Here is a 15,040-nt window from a genome sequence, read left to right as displayed (position 1 = left end):
AATCTTGTGATTGATATAGTTTTATTCATATCAGCTGACATATTTCAAAATATGGGGATCACAATAATTTCAATTTTGGTGATAGTATCATAGTTGTGTTATATCGTGGCTATCTGCTTATCAGATGGGTCTATTATACTGATGTTGAAATTTTCATAACGTTAAAAACACATATAGACATATAAAATAAACATGTCGGTACTTAGCGTTGATCTCCAAAGAAACAGACATTTAGTTGAATAAAATAACCTAATTTAAAGCCTTCCGACCAATCAATCAAACACACTATCTCTCTTAACAGATTGATGTCTCTGTAGAATATAGTATAGTTTAGTATGTAGGATATAAAAGTACCTTTCACCAAGAAAAATAATATTTCAAAGACTTGATTATACTGGCCATAAAAGAGTCGCCATCAGATCACGATGGGTCAATTAATGTACTAAGAGTGCTGTTGATTCCTCAAGCGACGCATTAAAACTTGGCACCATACCAGCTGTCTTTCTGGGAAGTCTGGATGTACTTTGGATTGTCTCCCTTTGACCTGCTCTCCTGGTTTTCATTGTTATTACAATTGATTTTTCGTCTGTAATAAAAGCCTCCGACTTTACTGGCCTTCTGTGTGTACTTGGCCTCATACCCTAACCTTTATGTACTAACACAATTAGCACGTGTGTTCAATATTAGGAATTTAACTGTCTTATTTTTTTATATTTACGGTGAAAGAAATAAAACTTTTTAAACAATAGATATGACAATTTGTAGATCACAAACTAGGTTTTTGTTCTCCAATATCTCAAGCGGAGAATAAGTGACTAAAATAAAATATATATGCATTAAGTATCTTAGATAAATATTTAATTTTAATTAGTAAACAATAATGCTATGGCAATAAACGCTGCAAATACTAAGTAACATTCATCTATAGCTCAAAAAACCTTTATATCGGATCAGTATTTACATATCACAAATAATTCAATTATAAAGTATTATGTCTTTTAATTACCAATTAACTACCATGCGCAGAAAACACCTATGCTGTCTTTAATACTATATTAATTAAGTAATCAATGAGTAAATTCATCTACCCATCCGATTATTTATTCATTAATTCATTTATTCTTTGGTTTTTTGTGTTTATATTTGATGTACTTCCTTCATTTTAGCTACCGTATACATTGTTTATGTAAGTGTATGATGCGATTTTGCATATTTGTTCAATACCTAAAATGTAATAAATTGGTTCCTGACATCGTATCAACTGTTAAAGTGTTAAAAAGTGACCGCCTTTCATCTATGCGATGGTTAGTGTTTACTAAATGCGTATATCTTCTTAAAGACTCATATTCTGGTAATTCTGAAATAGATTGCTATTAATATCAAACTGAATATGTGGAGTTGCATTATTCATAGTGAACGTTGACCAAGAGCAGAATAATTCTGTTTAATAGATTATAGCGTGTCTTGGCTAGAGGAAAGAACCCACGTCCTTCATCACACAAAGATGTTCACGGGGACAAAAGTGATAAAGAGTCGAGGGAAGTATTTGATACTTCTACTTTTGAAGATTAGCAAAGTGGAAAAGTATTCATATTAATTTTCTATTATAATCATAATGTGACAAGAAGATTCTCGGGCAAAAAACCCCTTGCTAACTAATCAAAGCAGTTAACTGAATAATATTCTAACTGATTGGCAGAGCTACATATGAGGTTGTATTATTTTATATGCCTCTCTTGTCACGTTAAAGAACCCATATGCTGTTGATTACAAGTACAGATTTCGCAAACGATCTATCATTTGTCCGTGTGATTATTTTTAAATATGGGAAAAAATAATAAAAATAAATCACAAGCGCACTCTCACGAACACATATATATAATATAAGAATGATGTGTCTATAACAAACTGTGTTTGAAGTTTTCCCTCGACTTTGTATGGTACATTGACTGATGAAGACAAGCCGTGATGTATAACCTCTGTAACCGTCGTACGTATTTGGTATCCAATTAGTGGGGTAGCAGACACTTGTAATTGATGAACACCCCTTATGTAATAGACAATTTATAGAGGGGAAAGAAGACAAAACAAAAATAAGAACTCGCTAACGTCACACAGCTATGGTGCCCGGTAGATAAACCGAGGTAGCAGACAAATGAAACTAATCTATCTTTTATTATTATCGAGCTATGTATTTGATTTGATGTATTATATAACAACTATCGCTGTCAAAGTGTCACTAAGTAAGAGACACTAGCACACCTTGACTAGGATGGCAATCCCTCATCATTGTTAGTTTAGTGTACTTTATCAAAGACCCTAGCACACCTTGACTAGGATGGTAATCCCTCATCATTGTTAGTTTAGTGTACTTTATCAGAAACTCTAGCACACCTTGACTAGGATGTAATCCCTCATCATTGTTAGTTTAGTGTACTTTATCAGAAACTCTAGCACACCTTGACTAGGATGTAATCCCTCATCATTGTTCGTTCAGTGCGTTTTATCAGAGACCCTAGCACACCTTGACTAGGATGGTAATCCCTCATCATTGTTAGTTCTGTGTACTTTATCAGAGACCCTTACACACCTTTACTAGGATAGGATGGTAATCCCTCATCATTGTTAGTTCTGTGTACTTTATCAGAGACCCTTACACACCTTTACTAGGATAGGATGGTAATCCCTCATCATTGTTAGTTCTGTGTACTTTATCAGAGACCCTTACACACCTTTACTAGGATGTAATCCCTCATCATTGTTAGTTCAGTGTACTTTATCAGAGACCCTTACACACCTTTACTAGGATGGATAATCCCTCATCATTGTTAGTTCTGTGTACTTTATCAGAGACCCTTACACACCTTGACTAGGATGGTAATCCCTCATCATTGGTAGTTCAGTGTACTTTATCAGAGACCCTAGCACTTTTGTTTGTTTGTTTGATTGATTAACGTCATATTAACAGCTATGGTCATGTAAGGACGGCCCCCATGTATGCTGTGTGTTGCGTGTATATTGCGCGAGGTGCGTGTTTTGGGAGACTGTGGTATATTCATGTAGTGTCTTCTTTTATAGTGGAACTGTTGCCTTTTTTATAGTGCTATATCACTGAAGCATGCCGCCGAAGACACCGAGCAACACACTCCATTCGGTCACATTATAATGACAACGGGTGAACCAATCGCCCCACTCCTTGTATGCTGAGCGCTAAGCAGGAACAGGAACTACCACTTTTATAGACTTTGGTGTGTTTCGGCTAGGGGACACAACCCAGAGCCTTCCCCACAGGGACGAACGCTCAACCCAAGGCCAATAGTGAGGTGGTGCAAAGAGAGGCATTAGGAAAGATAAAGTCGGTAAGGAAGAAAAGAAAAGATAAGATTCTATATTAACAATCATGCGATAGGGGCAGCAGGTACAATTCTAACGCCCTACCTACATGGCGACTATTGGTACAATACAACACCTCAAAGAACATAGTAGTGGCAAACAATTAAAGCAATACAAAATAACTCTTTTAACAAGAGAAGTTCAGTTTCTGATATATTTGATGAATAAGACCATGAATGAAGGTCCCTTGATCCTCACCATGCTACGGACCAATATCCATTCTCTAGGCATCTTAGTAATTTACAAGAAGTCGGTTAAAGATTTGAGCCTATTTGATCCCAGCGACGTGAATGACGGTCGATGTCATTCATTGGAAAAAACTTGGGTAGCCCTTCATCCCAGCATGCCGCAGGCCCATTCCGAGTACCCTGGTCCTTTGGTTTTTGAGAAGACGTTTAATGATTTTAGCCTATTTGATCCCTGAGACCCTAAAAGGACGGCGGACGGTGCATGGCGCACAAAGCACGACGACGGACGAAACAGATGACCTAAAAAGCATTACAGAATATCTAGAATGTGAAAGTTAGCATAATGCGCCTTTCACACTCATATGCTTCGTAAAATAACCGATATGCACTAAGACTATTATATTTGTATCTGCTGCCCCGTTGCATCTATAGGCGACTAAAATTGGGATATCATCGTTTTTCTTCTTCCTAACGTCTCCTATGACACCGCCTCACTTTTGGCCTTCAGTTGAGCGCTTGTCGGTTCTATCTCCAGACTTAGACTTACCATAGTATAGTTTCTAATGTAAGTAATAGTTTTTACTCTTGCTTAGCGCTCAGCATAAGAGATTGGGACGACATAGTTTGCTCGTTATCGATGTGACCGGTTAGGGTGTGTTGTTTGGTGTCTTCGGCGGCATGCTTCAGTGATATAGCATTATAAAGAGGAGTTCCACTATACAAGAAGACACAACACGAATATACCACAGTCCCCTAAACACGCACCTCTCAGACACCACACATACGGGATGCTGTATTTAGATGGCTTTTAATAGGATATAAATATCATAAATCAAACCAATGTTAACGTTGATGTGGAAGACATATTTTCTCAATGACTTGGCATTATTAAATCACCATTCTTTTTATGGGAAAGCCGATATAACTCCAAGAAGTTAGCATTTTGATGGACCCACGCTTGCCGCAATACTATGCAAGATAAATCATTTGAAATTACATTTTCTAAAAAATGAAATAAAAGTTCACTCTTAATGTTCTAAAATATTATGTTAGAGGAATCATTTGAAAGATTGGCAAAATAAATTTGTGTTTCTCAGGCGTCATGTAGTGCATTCACCTAACACAGACTAATATGGCGCCCACTTACCTCATCATATCATATAATATCATAAAATTATGTTGAATATACATATAGATAGATTTCCATGGATAGTGTATAGTACTTCGTAAATTCAACAGAGAAATAGTGTAAAGCGTTCATTGCAATAAATCTATACATTAAAAATAATAAGAACATGGAACTTTAAATCAATCAGTTTACTTGTGTCAAGTTTTTTGTGCGAGTTTATTTTTTTATCTTTTAAAGCAAAATAAGTCAAAGTGAAATTTATCATAAATATAAAGGTACAAAATGTTTTAACTACTGTGATATCAAAGCAGTCAAATAAGATTCTCGCTCTTTGAGATAAATGATGCAGAAACAGGGTTTTAATCCGTCAAACAGGATAACAGTATGTATGTAAGCATGGAGTCGCCTGAAACTGTAAGATGATTGCATCAGTCTGCTATGTAAGAATAATGCTACATGTACATCCTTCACTGGGATGCTATAGAGTGATGACAATTTAGTTGCAAAATAATATACTGCAGTCTCCCAAAACACGCACCTCTCACAACATACACGCAACAAACAGCATACATGGGAGGCCGTCCTTACATGACCATAGCTGTTAATAGGACGTTAATTAATCAAACAAACAAGCAAAACACGATAAGAAGAGCTCACTACATTTAAAGGCATAGAGCAAATAAAACAAAATGTTGCAGAATGGTGTTGAACGCAAAACTTTTCAGAAGTGTTCCTCAACCTTTATCTTTCTGGGTCCCGTTAAAATGATATAACCTTTTGGTTTCGTTTTATGCACTCGATTCGAGTATATTGATTATGTTTTACGTATATTAATTAGCAGTGTGTGTGTGTCTTTGACGAACGTACCAGAAATACCCGGTACTAAATCAGGGCTTCGATATTCAATTATAAACGTTTTGTTTACAATCCTTATGATCCCCTTGTATATTTGGGTAATGGTATCCTTCCAGCATTCACTGCTGTTATAAACGTCTCGTCGGAATGACGTAACATGGTCTATATACACTTTTGATATGATGTGCGATACAGTTCATTCTTAAAGCGTGCTAGACTTCATACTTCATTGTGAAGGGCTTTTTTGGTTAGCCACGCAGATAAGAAATATATTTGTGCGATAATATTGTGAAACAATCATAAGGTTATTGTTACCCGTGTTTAATTTCAAAAGTACAGGATTTGGCGGGTTATATTGATCCGACAGCTATAAATCACGCTAATGAGGAACAGCCGTCCTACTGAAAATCAACAGTTCAAAAGATACCGTTTATACCCCTTAATGAAGCCTTAATCCCTTCGCTTGCCAAGGTATTTTGTTCTAAATTCTTTCTTAACCGTTTTCAGTAACACAACAGAACATTATCATGCAAATATCTCGCTTCACATCCAACCTGATCCGACGTGTGTCAGGCCAAGTCTACATCGCTGCTGCAGTTACCTCCCTTTGCGTCTGAGTGTCTATATCGATACAGATCAGCTACAATTTGTGTTTTTGGGTAAAGTCTAACACACAATCATAGCTATGGTCTAAGTTACGTCTACTGTAAACATCAGGTCGGGTTAGGCGGTAAACGATTTGTTTTTGGATTTCAAGCACATTAACCGAAGAAAGTTTCTCAGTTGAGATAGGTTAAGGCGGTATATAGTTGTTATATCCAATAAAAATATTTAAATTGCTCCATATATCTTAAAGTAAAACGTAATACGTATCGATACAAAGAACATGAATAATATAATTTTGGTTAGTAGATGTAGATATAACCATTGTAAAGTTATATGTGCCAAAACAGGTCGAAATGCCCATAAGATATCTATCGTAAACCACAAGTCTAGGATGCATTTAGAAATCATTAAGATTCAATGGAAAATACGTATGTCGCTTTATAAGTACTACTTTGTTTGTTTGATTATTTTAACGTCCTATTGCTAAAGCTACAACAAAACATCTGCTGCTAATGTTCTAAGAATCTAAGAATATTTAGATGAAAACATACCAAAGAAACTGCATAATAATTTTTGATAATATTGTGAAAATGAGAGAACTCACTTTACTGCACAAACAACATTAATGTATTTATTTTTTGGCTATGCTGTTCTTTTCATTTAAATTGATTCGTAAAAATAATGACCTTGTAAATATCGCTAATGTTGGTGATTTTGTACGCTGTATGGTTATTTAAAAACTCTTGTTGATGGACATCATGACATTATTTTCAACGGTGGTTTGAATTTCATTCTCATTGCATTATGCACATAAACTAAAACTTATACGAACATTTTTATTCTTCTATTCTATTTAATATTACAAGCTTCTGCTTACATCATATAGGTACTGTTTGCGTTGTTACAGTTGGTTGTGTATATTTAGCTCGACCACAAATAGCCTCACGTAAGTAATCCTACCTGACTGCCAGAGGAAAACAAACTATAAGGGTGTGACACTATTGCTGTTTATGACGTCAAAATACGTAGTAAAAGTAATCGATGACGTCAAAATATTAAAGAAATAGTAGTTAAGGACGGCAAAATATGTAAGAAACGGTAACATTTCATCGAAAATAAATATGTGCATTCTATTTTTCACATTTGTATCCTATCTTATTGTCTGTTGTCATTTGTGTTTGATAGTGTAATCGCTTACGTTTATTCGGTTAGGGAGAATTTTTTCTCAAACTGCAAAAAAATCACACATGCGTCATCGCATATCTGTTGGGTGCCATCAAGACAAACCAAAATGCAGTGTATAAAGAAACAGAGTGGACCTTTCAAATGTCCGACAGGTTTTACCGATCCAACGTCATAGATGAAAGATGTTAAAGAATACTGTTAACATGCTACTGTGCAAATCCGACCGATATAGAATACAGATTCAAAACAAATCTATAAATGATAAATACAATTAGACATTAAAACATATAAATGAAAAAAAGCATACGATATAAATAATAATAAATCGTGAGATGTCATAGATTATCAGTTACGACATTATATAATCATATGACTCACATAGACTTTAGAGACATCATGCAATGCTGGATAGTTCAGGGGTTATTTGTAGTAAGTAGTAAAATTCAACAATAAAACATAGAAATGTCATCCTGGCAGAACGTGAGAAATATACATGTACTTGTTGCTCCCATCGCATGAGTATTGTTAACTAGGAGATTTTTTTTCTAATGCCACGACATATCAACGAATGATATGCCAGGCAAAACTGTTTATTTTTTTTTTCGTTTTAAAGGTTAAGAAGTAAATAAAACAATTTCCTTTCTTGATGTCAACATTTATCAAATATTATTTTTATATAGAAATATTTTCAGCGTGTTTGGCGATTGAAAGGGGTAAGTCCCTGTTCTCTGTGTCATTTGATAGGGGTAAATTGTAGACGTAAAATTTTAGTTAGCAGCTGAGAAGAGCCGCTGATGGTAGGGGGTACCTGTATTTAATGGATAGCATAATTAGTCTAGAAAGGTTGTGTTTTTGCCACGGGAGCTTACTGTAAAGTATTTACGAGATGACGTGGAGAGATAGAGAGCGATCAACGTACGCTTGATATGTATTTTTATGAGTGAGTTGATGGGAGATATTTATCGGATATCGTAATTAATTGCAAGATGGGATTTGGAGATATCTTAAACTTTGACAAAGGAATTTGCTCATGAGGAGTTTATAAAGGCGAGCATGTTCTGTTGTGCTATACAGTGGGAGCAAGCAAAGGAATAGTGAGGATGAAATAAAGTAATCACAGACACTTGTACAAGAGGATGAAATAAAGTAATCACAGACACTTGTACAAGAGGATGAAATAAAGTAATCACAGACACTTGTACAAGAGGATGAAATAAAGTAATCACAGACACTTGTACAAGAGGATGAAATAAAGTTAATCACAGACACTTGTACAAGAGGATGAAATAAAGTAATCACAGACACTTGTACAAGAGGATGAAATAAAGTAATCACAGACACTTGTACAAGAGGATGAAATAAAGTAATCACAGACACTTGTACAAGAGGATGAAATAAAGTAATCACAGACACTTGTACTAGAGGATGAAATAAAGTAATCACAGACACTTGTACAAGAGGATGAAATAAAGTAATCACAGACACTTGTACTAGAGGATGAAATAAAGTAATCACAGACACTTGTACTAGAGGATGAAATAAAGTAATCACAGACACTTGTACTAGAGGATGAAATAAAGTAATCACAGACACTTGTACAAGAGGATGAAATAAAGTAATCACAGACACTTGTACAAGAGGATGAAATAAAGTAATCACAGACACTTGTACCAGAGGATGAAATAAAGTAATCACAGACACTTGTACAAGAGGATGAAATAAAGTAATCACAGACACTTGTACCAGAGGATGAAATAAAGTAATCACAGACACTTGTACAAGAGGATGAAATAAAGTAATCACAGACACTTGTACTAGAGTCTATGGTATGAATGAATTGAGATCAAGTTACCATAAGAAATTTTAACATATATTGATATTTTTTCTTTAAATCAACTTAAAGTGAATAGTCGGCAAAGAAAACCAGTCTAAATGCGTTCATTGGCCTTCCAAAAGCTCTCACATATTAATACGACTGTCAAGTTCTGTTTAGTTTCCCAGTTCTGACCATTAAAGTAAAGAAAAGTTGAAAGCATTGAAAGCGAGGCTGTGTGGAAATGTAACCACGGACATAGTGTGCCGGGAGGACGTTTTAGAATTCCCATACTTTAAATTAATTTCTTCGTACGCAGACAGATTTTGACGAGAGATTTTTATTTTTCCATTTCATAAGAAATTATACTGGATACATTAACACCATTTTTACCGACTTTAGCCATCCTTGCCCGACTGTTCACTTTAAGTGAAAGAATGATGAAAGACAATCGTTGATGTGTTAAGGGATGACTGAGAATTGATAGGAACTTAAATAGTTGTGTGAAAAATAATGTGAAATGGTAGTGAGAAATCGTCCGTGGTACAGACAGTGACAGCTATGTATCATTTGTAACGGAGAAATAAATGATTGGAAGATGTCTGTAATATCCCATAAATATATGGGAAGTTCTTCCTTAGAACGACAGATTTTTATATCTCACACATATTGTTTAATGTTATACGATCCCTGACACGTCATACAGCGGTCAGCGAATCGTCCGTAAAGGATATTAGCACAAATGAATGAAAATTTTAGTTTTTGGTTTTTTCCCCGTGAATATAGGCTTATAAAACGGTAAAATGATTTATCTAACTATCAATTATTAGATGAATTATATTTTGTGCAGAAGATAAAATTCATTACTAGCCTTGTTTATCAAAGTTTTCTAAAACAGATTTTGTTCATCCGATAATCTCGGAACTTGTTCATCTTCGAAGTAAAATTGATATTATTGCCTGTAGTACGCACGCCTTTTGTATCATTACGAATAATTGTAAACAATTACTAAGTGATATTGTCGTTCTAAAATTTGATTACCACATAAATCGTCAATGTAATCCTTCATGATCCGCTTAACATTTCATGTAATACAGCTCATTTACAGGATTAGTTGAAATGTTTTGGCAATGCATGAAGTTTGTTGACTTTGATGACGGGCAAAATATTTTTGATCTAAACAACGTGTATTAGCAAATAAAACCAATAAATCATGTTAATTAAAACAAGATATAATTAAGAAGAAAAAAAAGCATAATTAATTGATTTTTGACATTTTTTTGTTTTTTAATTGAATTCTTTCATTTACCACCAAATGATTCATTGTTTTAATTTCGCTAATGCATTGTACGTTCAAACTGAGAAATCTTTTGATATTTCCCAATCAAGTTTTCTTTTATATGACATTCAAGATCAGAGACAATATATTGAGATCAATTAGCTCAAAAGTTGAAATATTGTATCATAATTCCTTGTCAGTTTATCGGCACTGCAATTTTTCTGGTCCAAGATTGATGAAAAACGCATGCATACTAACGATATTTTCCACGAGTGTAAGATGACACATGTTTACAAATCTCGCGAATAAAAACAAAAAACATATGAATGATACTGACATCAAATTTCTGATACAAAGTTTTTCTTACTGTCATTCCCTTGAACCTCTTTTATGTTCTGTTAATGAATATTTTTTTCATTATTTTATCCCATTTGTTTTCTCCTTTCCAGGTTCTGAAGATGCTCATTCTGGTGGTGCTGATGTTTGGGATATGCTGGCTTCCATTACACGTGTTCATCATTGTGGTGAACTTTAACCCGGATATACTTCGATATAAATCAGCAGACGAAGAGCACTTTTTTCTCGGGATGTATCTTGCGATTCATTGGTTGGCGATGTCTAACAGCTTCGCAAATCCTTTTATATACGGATTTTTCAACGAAAGCTTTAGGGTAAGCTGGTACGGTTCATGATGGTGTGTGGTGGTTAAGGGGATAGAACCTAAAACCTTCCTCACAGGGGCGAATGCTTAGTCAAAGGTCAAAAATGAGCCGGTGTCAAGAGAGACATAAGGAAGAGAAAATTCCAAATTTAGTCGCCTTTTACCATCATGCAATAGGGATACAACTCTTTATCAGTGAGGCGATGCTAATGAAAAAAAAGTTAGTTATTAGCAATTAATTTTTTTGAAACTTTTTAGTTACACAGATTGGCAACCAACATAATTCATAATCATGCTTTAGCAAACATTGCATGCAGATATAGATCGTTAGATACTTGCTCTCTATTGCATTATCTAATGACTGCATTATTTGAACTCTTATTTTTTCAATTGTCCTTAAAGCTCATCTTCCCTAAGTATCCCACGATACTGCCTCACGTTTTTGCATTCCGTCCACGCCGGTGAGCAATGCGCTTTGTTATGTCCTCTGACCGATACTAACATTGCCTATGAAAAAGAATTTTTCTTACTCCTGCTTAAGTTATGGAGTGGACTGACTGGTTCGCTCGTTGTTTGAGTCTTTAGCAATATGCTTCATTTAGACACATATTAGGCGAATGTTCAACTTTTACAAGATACACCAACATCAGACAGTCCTGTCAATCACATAGATACTCACCACAAACAAAGAATACTAAAAACCACTGACCTACGGTCAGTACCGGTCACTAGGAGTGCAAATGGCAATATATTGGATCGCCTGAAGCTCACAGCAACTTGTATATCCATACTATATATTCGTTTTCTATGAAAGAGAGTGATATAAATCTGCATATGCCATTAGAGTTGAGTACAGATAGGTCAAACACAAATTCGTTTATAGCGTGCATATGTTAAATTTATTCTCAAGGCTTTATTAAATATTTCAATCATCTGTCAAACGGAAGATCAAGATGTGTATGTGAACTTTAAAAGGGTCATTTCATATTTGCATTAGCATTGCATGTCAATTACGCCGTAACCGAAGTACAAGATCAGCGAGGTGAATCGAATGGTTAAACGCAATGCTTAGATCAGATTTTCGAGTTACGTTGCCCGTGTACCTGGGAGAAGCCAGTTTTATTATTTGTATCAAAATGTGTTCTGATTACCATACTTGTGTTAGGTTTTAAGTGAAACTTATGTCAGCAAAACAATTATAAAAAATATCGTTACGCCTGTCAGATCAGCAAATTATTAAATTCCATACGGAAACAAATTGTACAGCTTCATCGATTTGTAAGAGACGCGTTAATTTCAGATGGAATAAATACAATATGTCAAAATGTAAAAATGTCCTTGTCACAATTTCTAACGCATCGCGATTTCTTTCATATAATTAACTTGCTTTCATATCTTAACACATATGGGCCAAGTCCTAGATAATTTGAGATGAAAGTATTGTAAAATGATAAATGGACGAATCAGATGAAAACAAATTGTTTAAAGTAGACATGAAATCAAAAATCACCGAAAAGCTAGATCAAATTATTGCAGACGCGGACGTTTATGCTAATTACACAAATGCCTTTAAGCAGGTACGTTTCTCCGGATTCAATATTCGATTATATATAAATATCATCGAAGAACGTTTTAGCGTGAACATTTTTAGCTGTACTTAATAACTGGTATACATATGAATTAGCTTGAACATAATTAAAAGAAAAGTTATCGCGAAATTAATAAATTACCTGTGGTAACTACGAAATAATAACGTAGTAAAATGTTTATCATTGCTAACTACGAAACTAATAAACTCTCAAAATGTTTACCTGTGCTAACTACGAAATTAATAAACTCTCAAAATGTTAACCTGTGCTAACTACGAAATTGATAAACTCTCAAAACGTTTACCAGTGCTAACTACGAAATTAATAACGTTGCAAAATGTTTACCTGTGCTAACTTCGAAATTAATTAACTCTCAAAATGTTAGCCTGTGCTAACTACGAAATTAATGAACTCTCAAAATGTTTACCTGTGCCTATGCGTACTACGAAATTAATAACGTAACAAAATGTTTACCTGTGCTAACTACGAAATTAGACACTCGCGAAAATATTTACGTTGCAGTTTTTTTAAAACAGTTAACAGGCTTAGTTTAATCTCGAAGACAACAACATCACAAATATTTAACACTCTATATCCATTTTAATTACCTCATTAACGAATCTAAACCTTATAGGTTTTATAGTTTGGTTTTATTATGTTTCAGGCTGATCTGATAACTCTGGTTTATACTTGGTTTCCTTGTTGTGTGTGTTTGAAAAACGCTGTTCCAGTATCTTCTAGTGGCCGCAGTACAGACTATCAAACATTTATACGCCATAGAAGCAGTGCCATGAGCGCTTCATCTAGTTCCTGGTCGTCTAAGCAGTCTTCAGTTCGGTCTATGGCAAGTTGTGGGAGTGTAACTACTTCCGAGGGTAAAAGCACTCCGAGAGAGACAAATCTCAGAAACAATTTATTGAGGAAGAATTCTGTCCTTCTCGACGTCATAAGTATTCAAGCCAAATCATCCAGAACAAATGGTCCTCGAGATGACGTGTGACCTCACGAGACGTTCGCCGTTTATCAGTGAATACACTATATTACTCGTGGCTGTGATGGCATCGGAAATGAAACATTATAACAGAGAGGTAGTTTTGTCATTCCTCTAGGTCAGAACCGGGGTCGTGGCTACGATACAGCCACTTTACCATAAAGTCTGGCATGCCGACCAAAGTTATATGGTGTATAGATGGCTGGTATTTAGTTATTTTTCAGAGGATTAGATATCTTTACAAGGCAAAAGTTACAAAATTATGTGCAAAAACCTGAATACGTGTTATATTAGAAACAATCAAAATAATTAAAACATTATATCATTTTTAACAACAATTATTGGCGTTCTCTACGTTATCGACACCTAGCCTAGCTGTAAACACGTCTTATTCAAAGCACAGTCATGTTATAATCTCAAAGGAGAATGCGTTTAGAACACAGAATGGATATTCCTTGTTTTAAGAATGCATAACATCTAACAAATAAAATTCAATATATATGGAAGCCCAGATAAACGTAAAGCACCATTAATGAATCTGTCAATTGAATGGTAATTACATTTCAACAGGAAATATCTTAAGAACATCAGCATGCAGACAAATAAGACACAAGCATAATATGTGACGAGATCTTGTTGATCTCTTCTTCATCAAGAAACGATTGTCTCTTCATACGACAACCCAATCATGTTACAATTATTTATTCCGTCTTCTTTGTTTATGACTACTTTGAGCCAATGTTATGCATAATTGACATAATTGAGTGGAAAATTGGAAATATAATTGAATATAGGTTTCCTTTCAAGTAAATGGACAATTAACAGTTATATAATGGTTATAAAATTGTAATAGTTTTAAGGTTTGTCACAATCCACTGGACGGCATCTTCATTGAAATGCAAAACATTCGTGTAATGAAGTTATGTTGCTGGTTATATGAAACCGAAGCCAAAACGTGCATGAAGGATAAACCTTTAAATAGAATTAAAATTGTGTCAGTGCGATCAGGTTATCAATATTACAAGCTCGTTACAGAGTTGTCTCTCTTTTCTTAAATATTAGTACATGAAAGAGAGACTCATTTAAAAAGTCGAAGCATATTAATCTAATCGATATACAATTGATATAACAAAACCATATTTTAAAACGATTTTATTGGTTTCCTTTTACATTAGCAAGACAGAGCTTGCTTACCTTATTGATTCTATTAGAAAGTTAAATTCGTACGATTTTCATTTTGAAGACGCTTATCACATCAGAATGACGTTAGTTTTATGTAAATTTTCAATGGCCTTCAAAGACTATACCTATATTTAATTAATTGTACCAATTTACCACTATGATCATTTGT

The 15,040-nt window shown here is 34.6% G+C and overlaps 1 protein-coding gene across 1 annotated transcript in view; it reads left to right on the top strand.

Annotated features, from left to right (window-relative positions):
* Window positions 1–14,820, top strand: part of LOC138324346 (prolactin-releasing peptide receptor-like) — a 33,063-nt gene extending 18,243 nt beyond the window's left edge. Inside the window, exons 2-3 of the mRNA XM_069269421.1 lie at window positions 10,898–11,119; window positions 13,363–14,820. Of these exons, the coding sequence (XP_069125522.1) occupies window positions 10,898–11,119; window positions 13,363–13,698 (558 nt within the window). The 3' untranslated portion in view covers window positions 13,699–14,820. The remainder of the gene's footprint in view (window positions 1–10,897; window positions 11,120–13,362) is intronic.
* Window positions 14,821–15,040: the final 220 nt, after the last annotated feature.

Source organism: Argopecten irradians, chromosome 5, assembly GCF_041381155.1.
Source record: "Argopecten irradians isolate NY chromosome 5, Ai_NY, whole genome shotgun sequence".
In the NCBI taxonomy this organism is placed as follows: domain Eukaryota; kingdom Metazoa; phylum Mollusca; class Bivalvia; order Pectinida; family Pectinidae; genus Argopecten; species Argopecten irradians.
The sequence above is the reverse complement of the archived record's forward strand: the minus strand, read 5'-3'. Positions and strand labels throughout refer to the sequence as shown.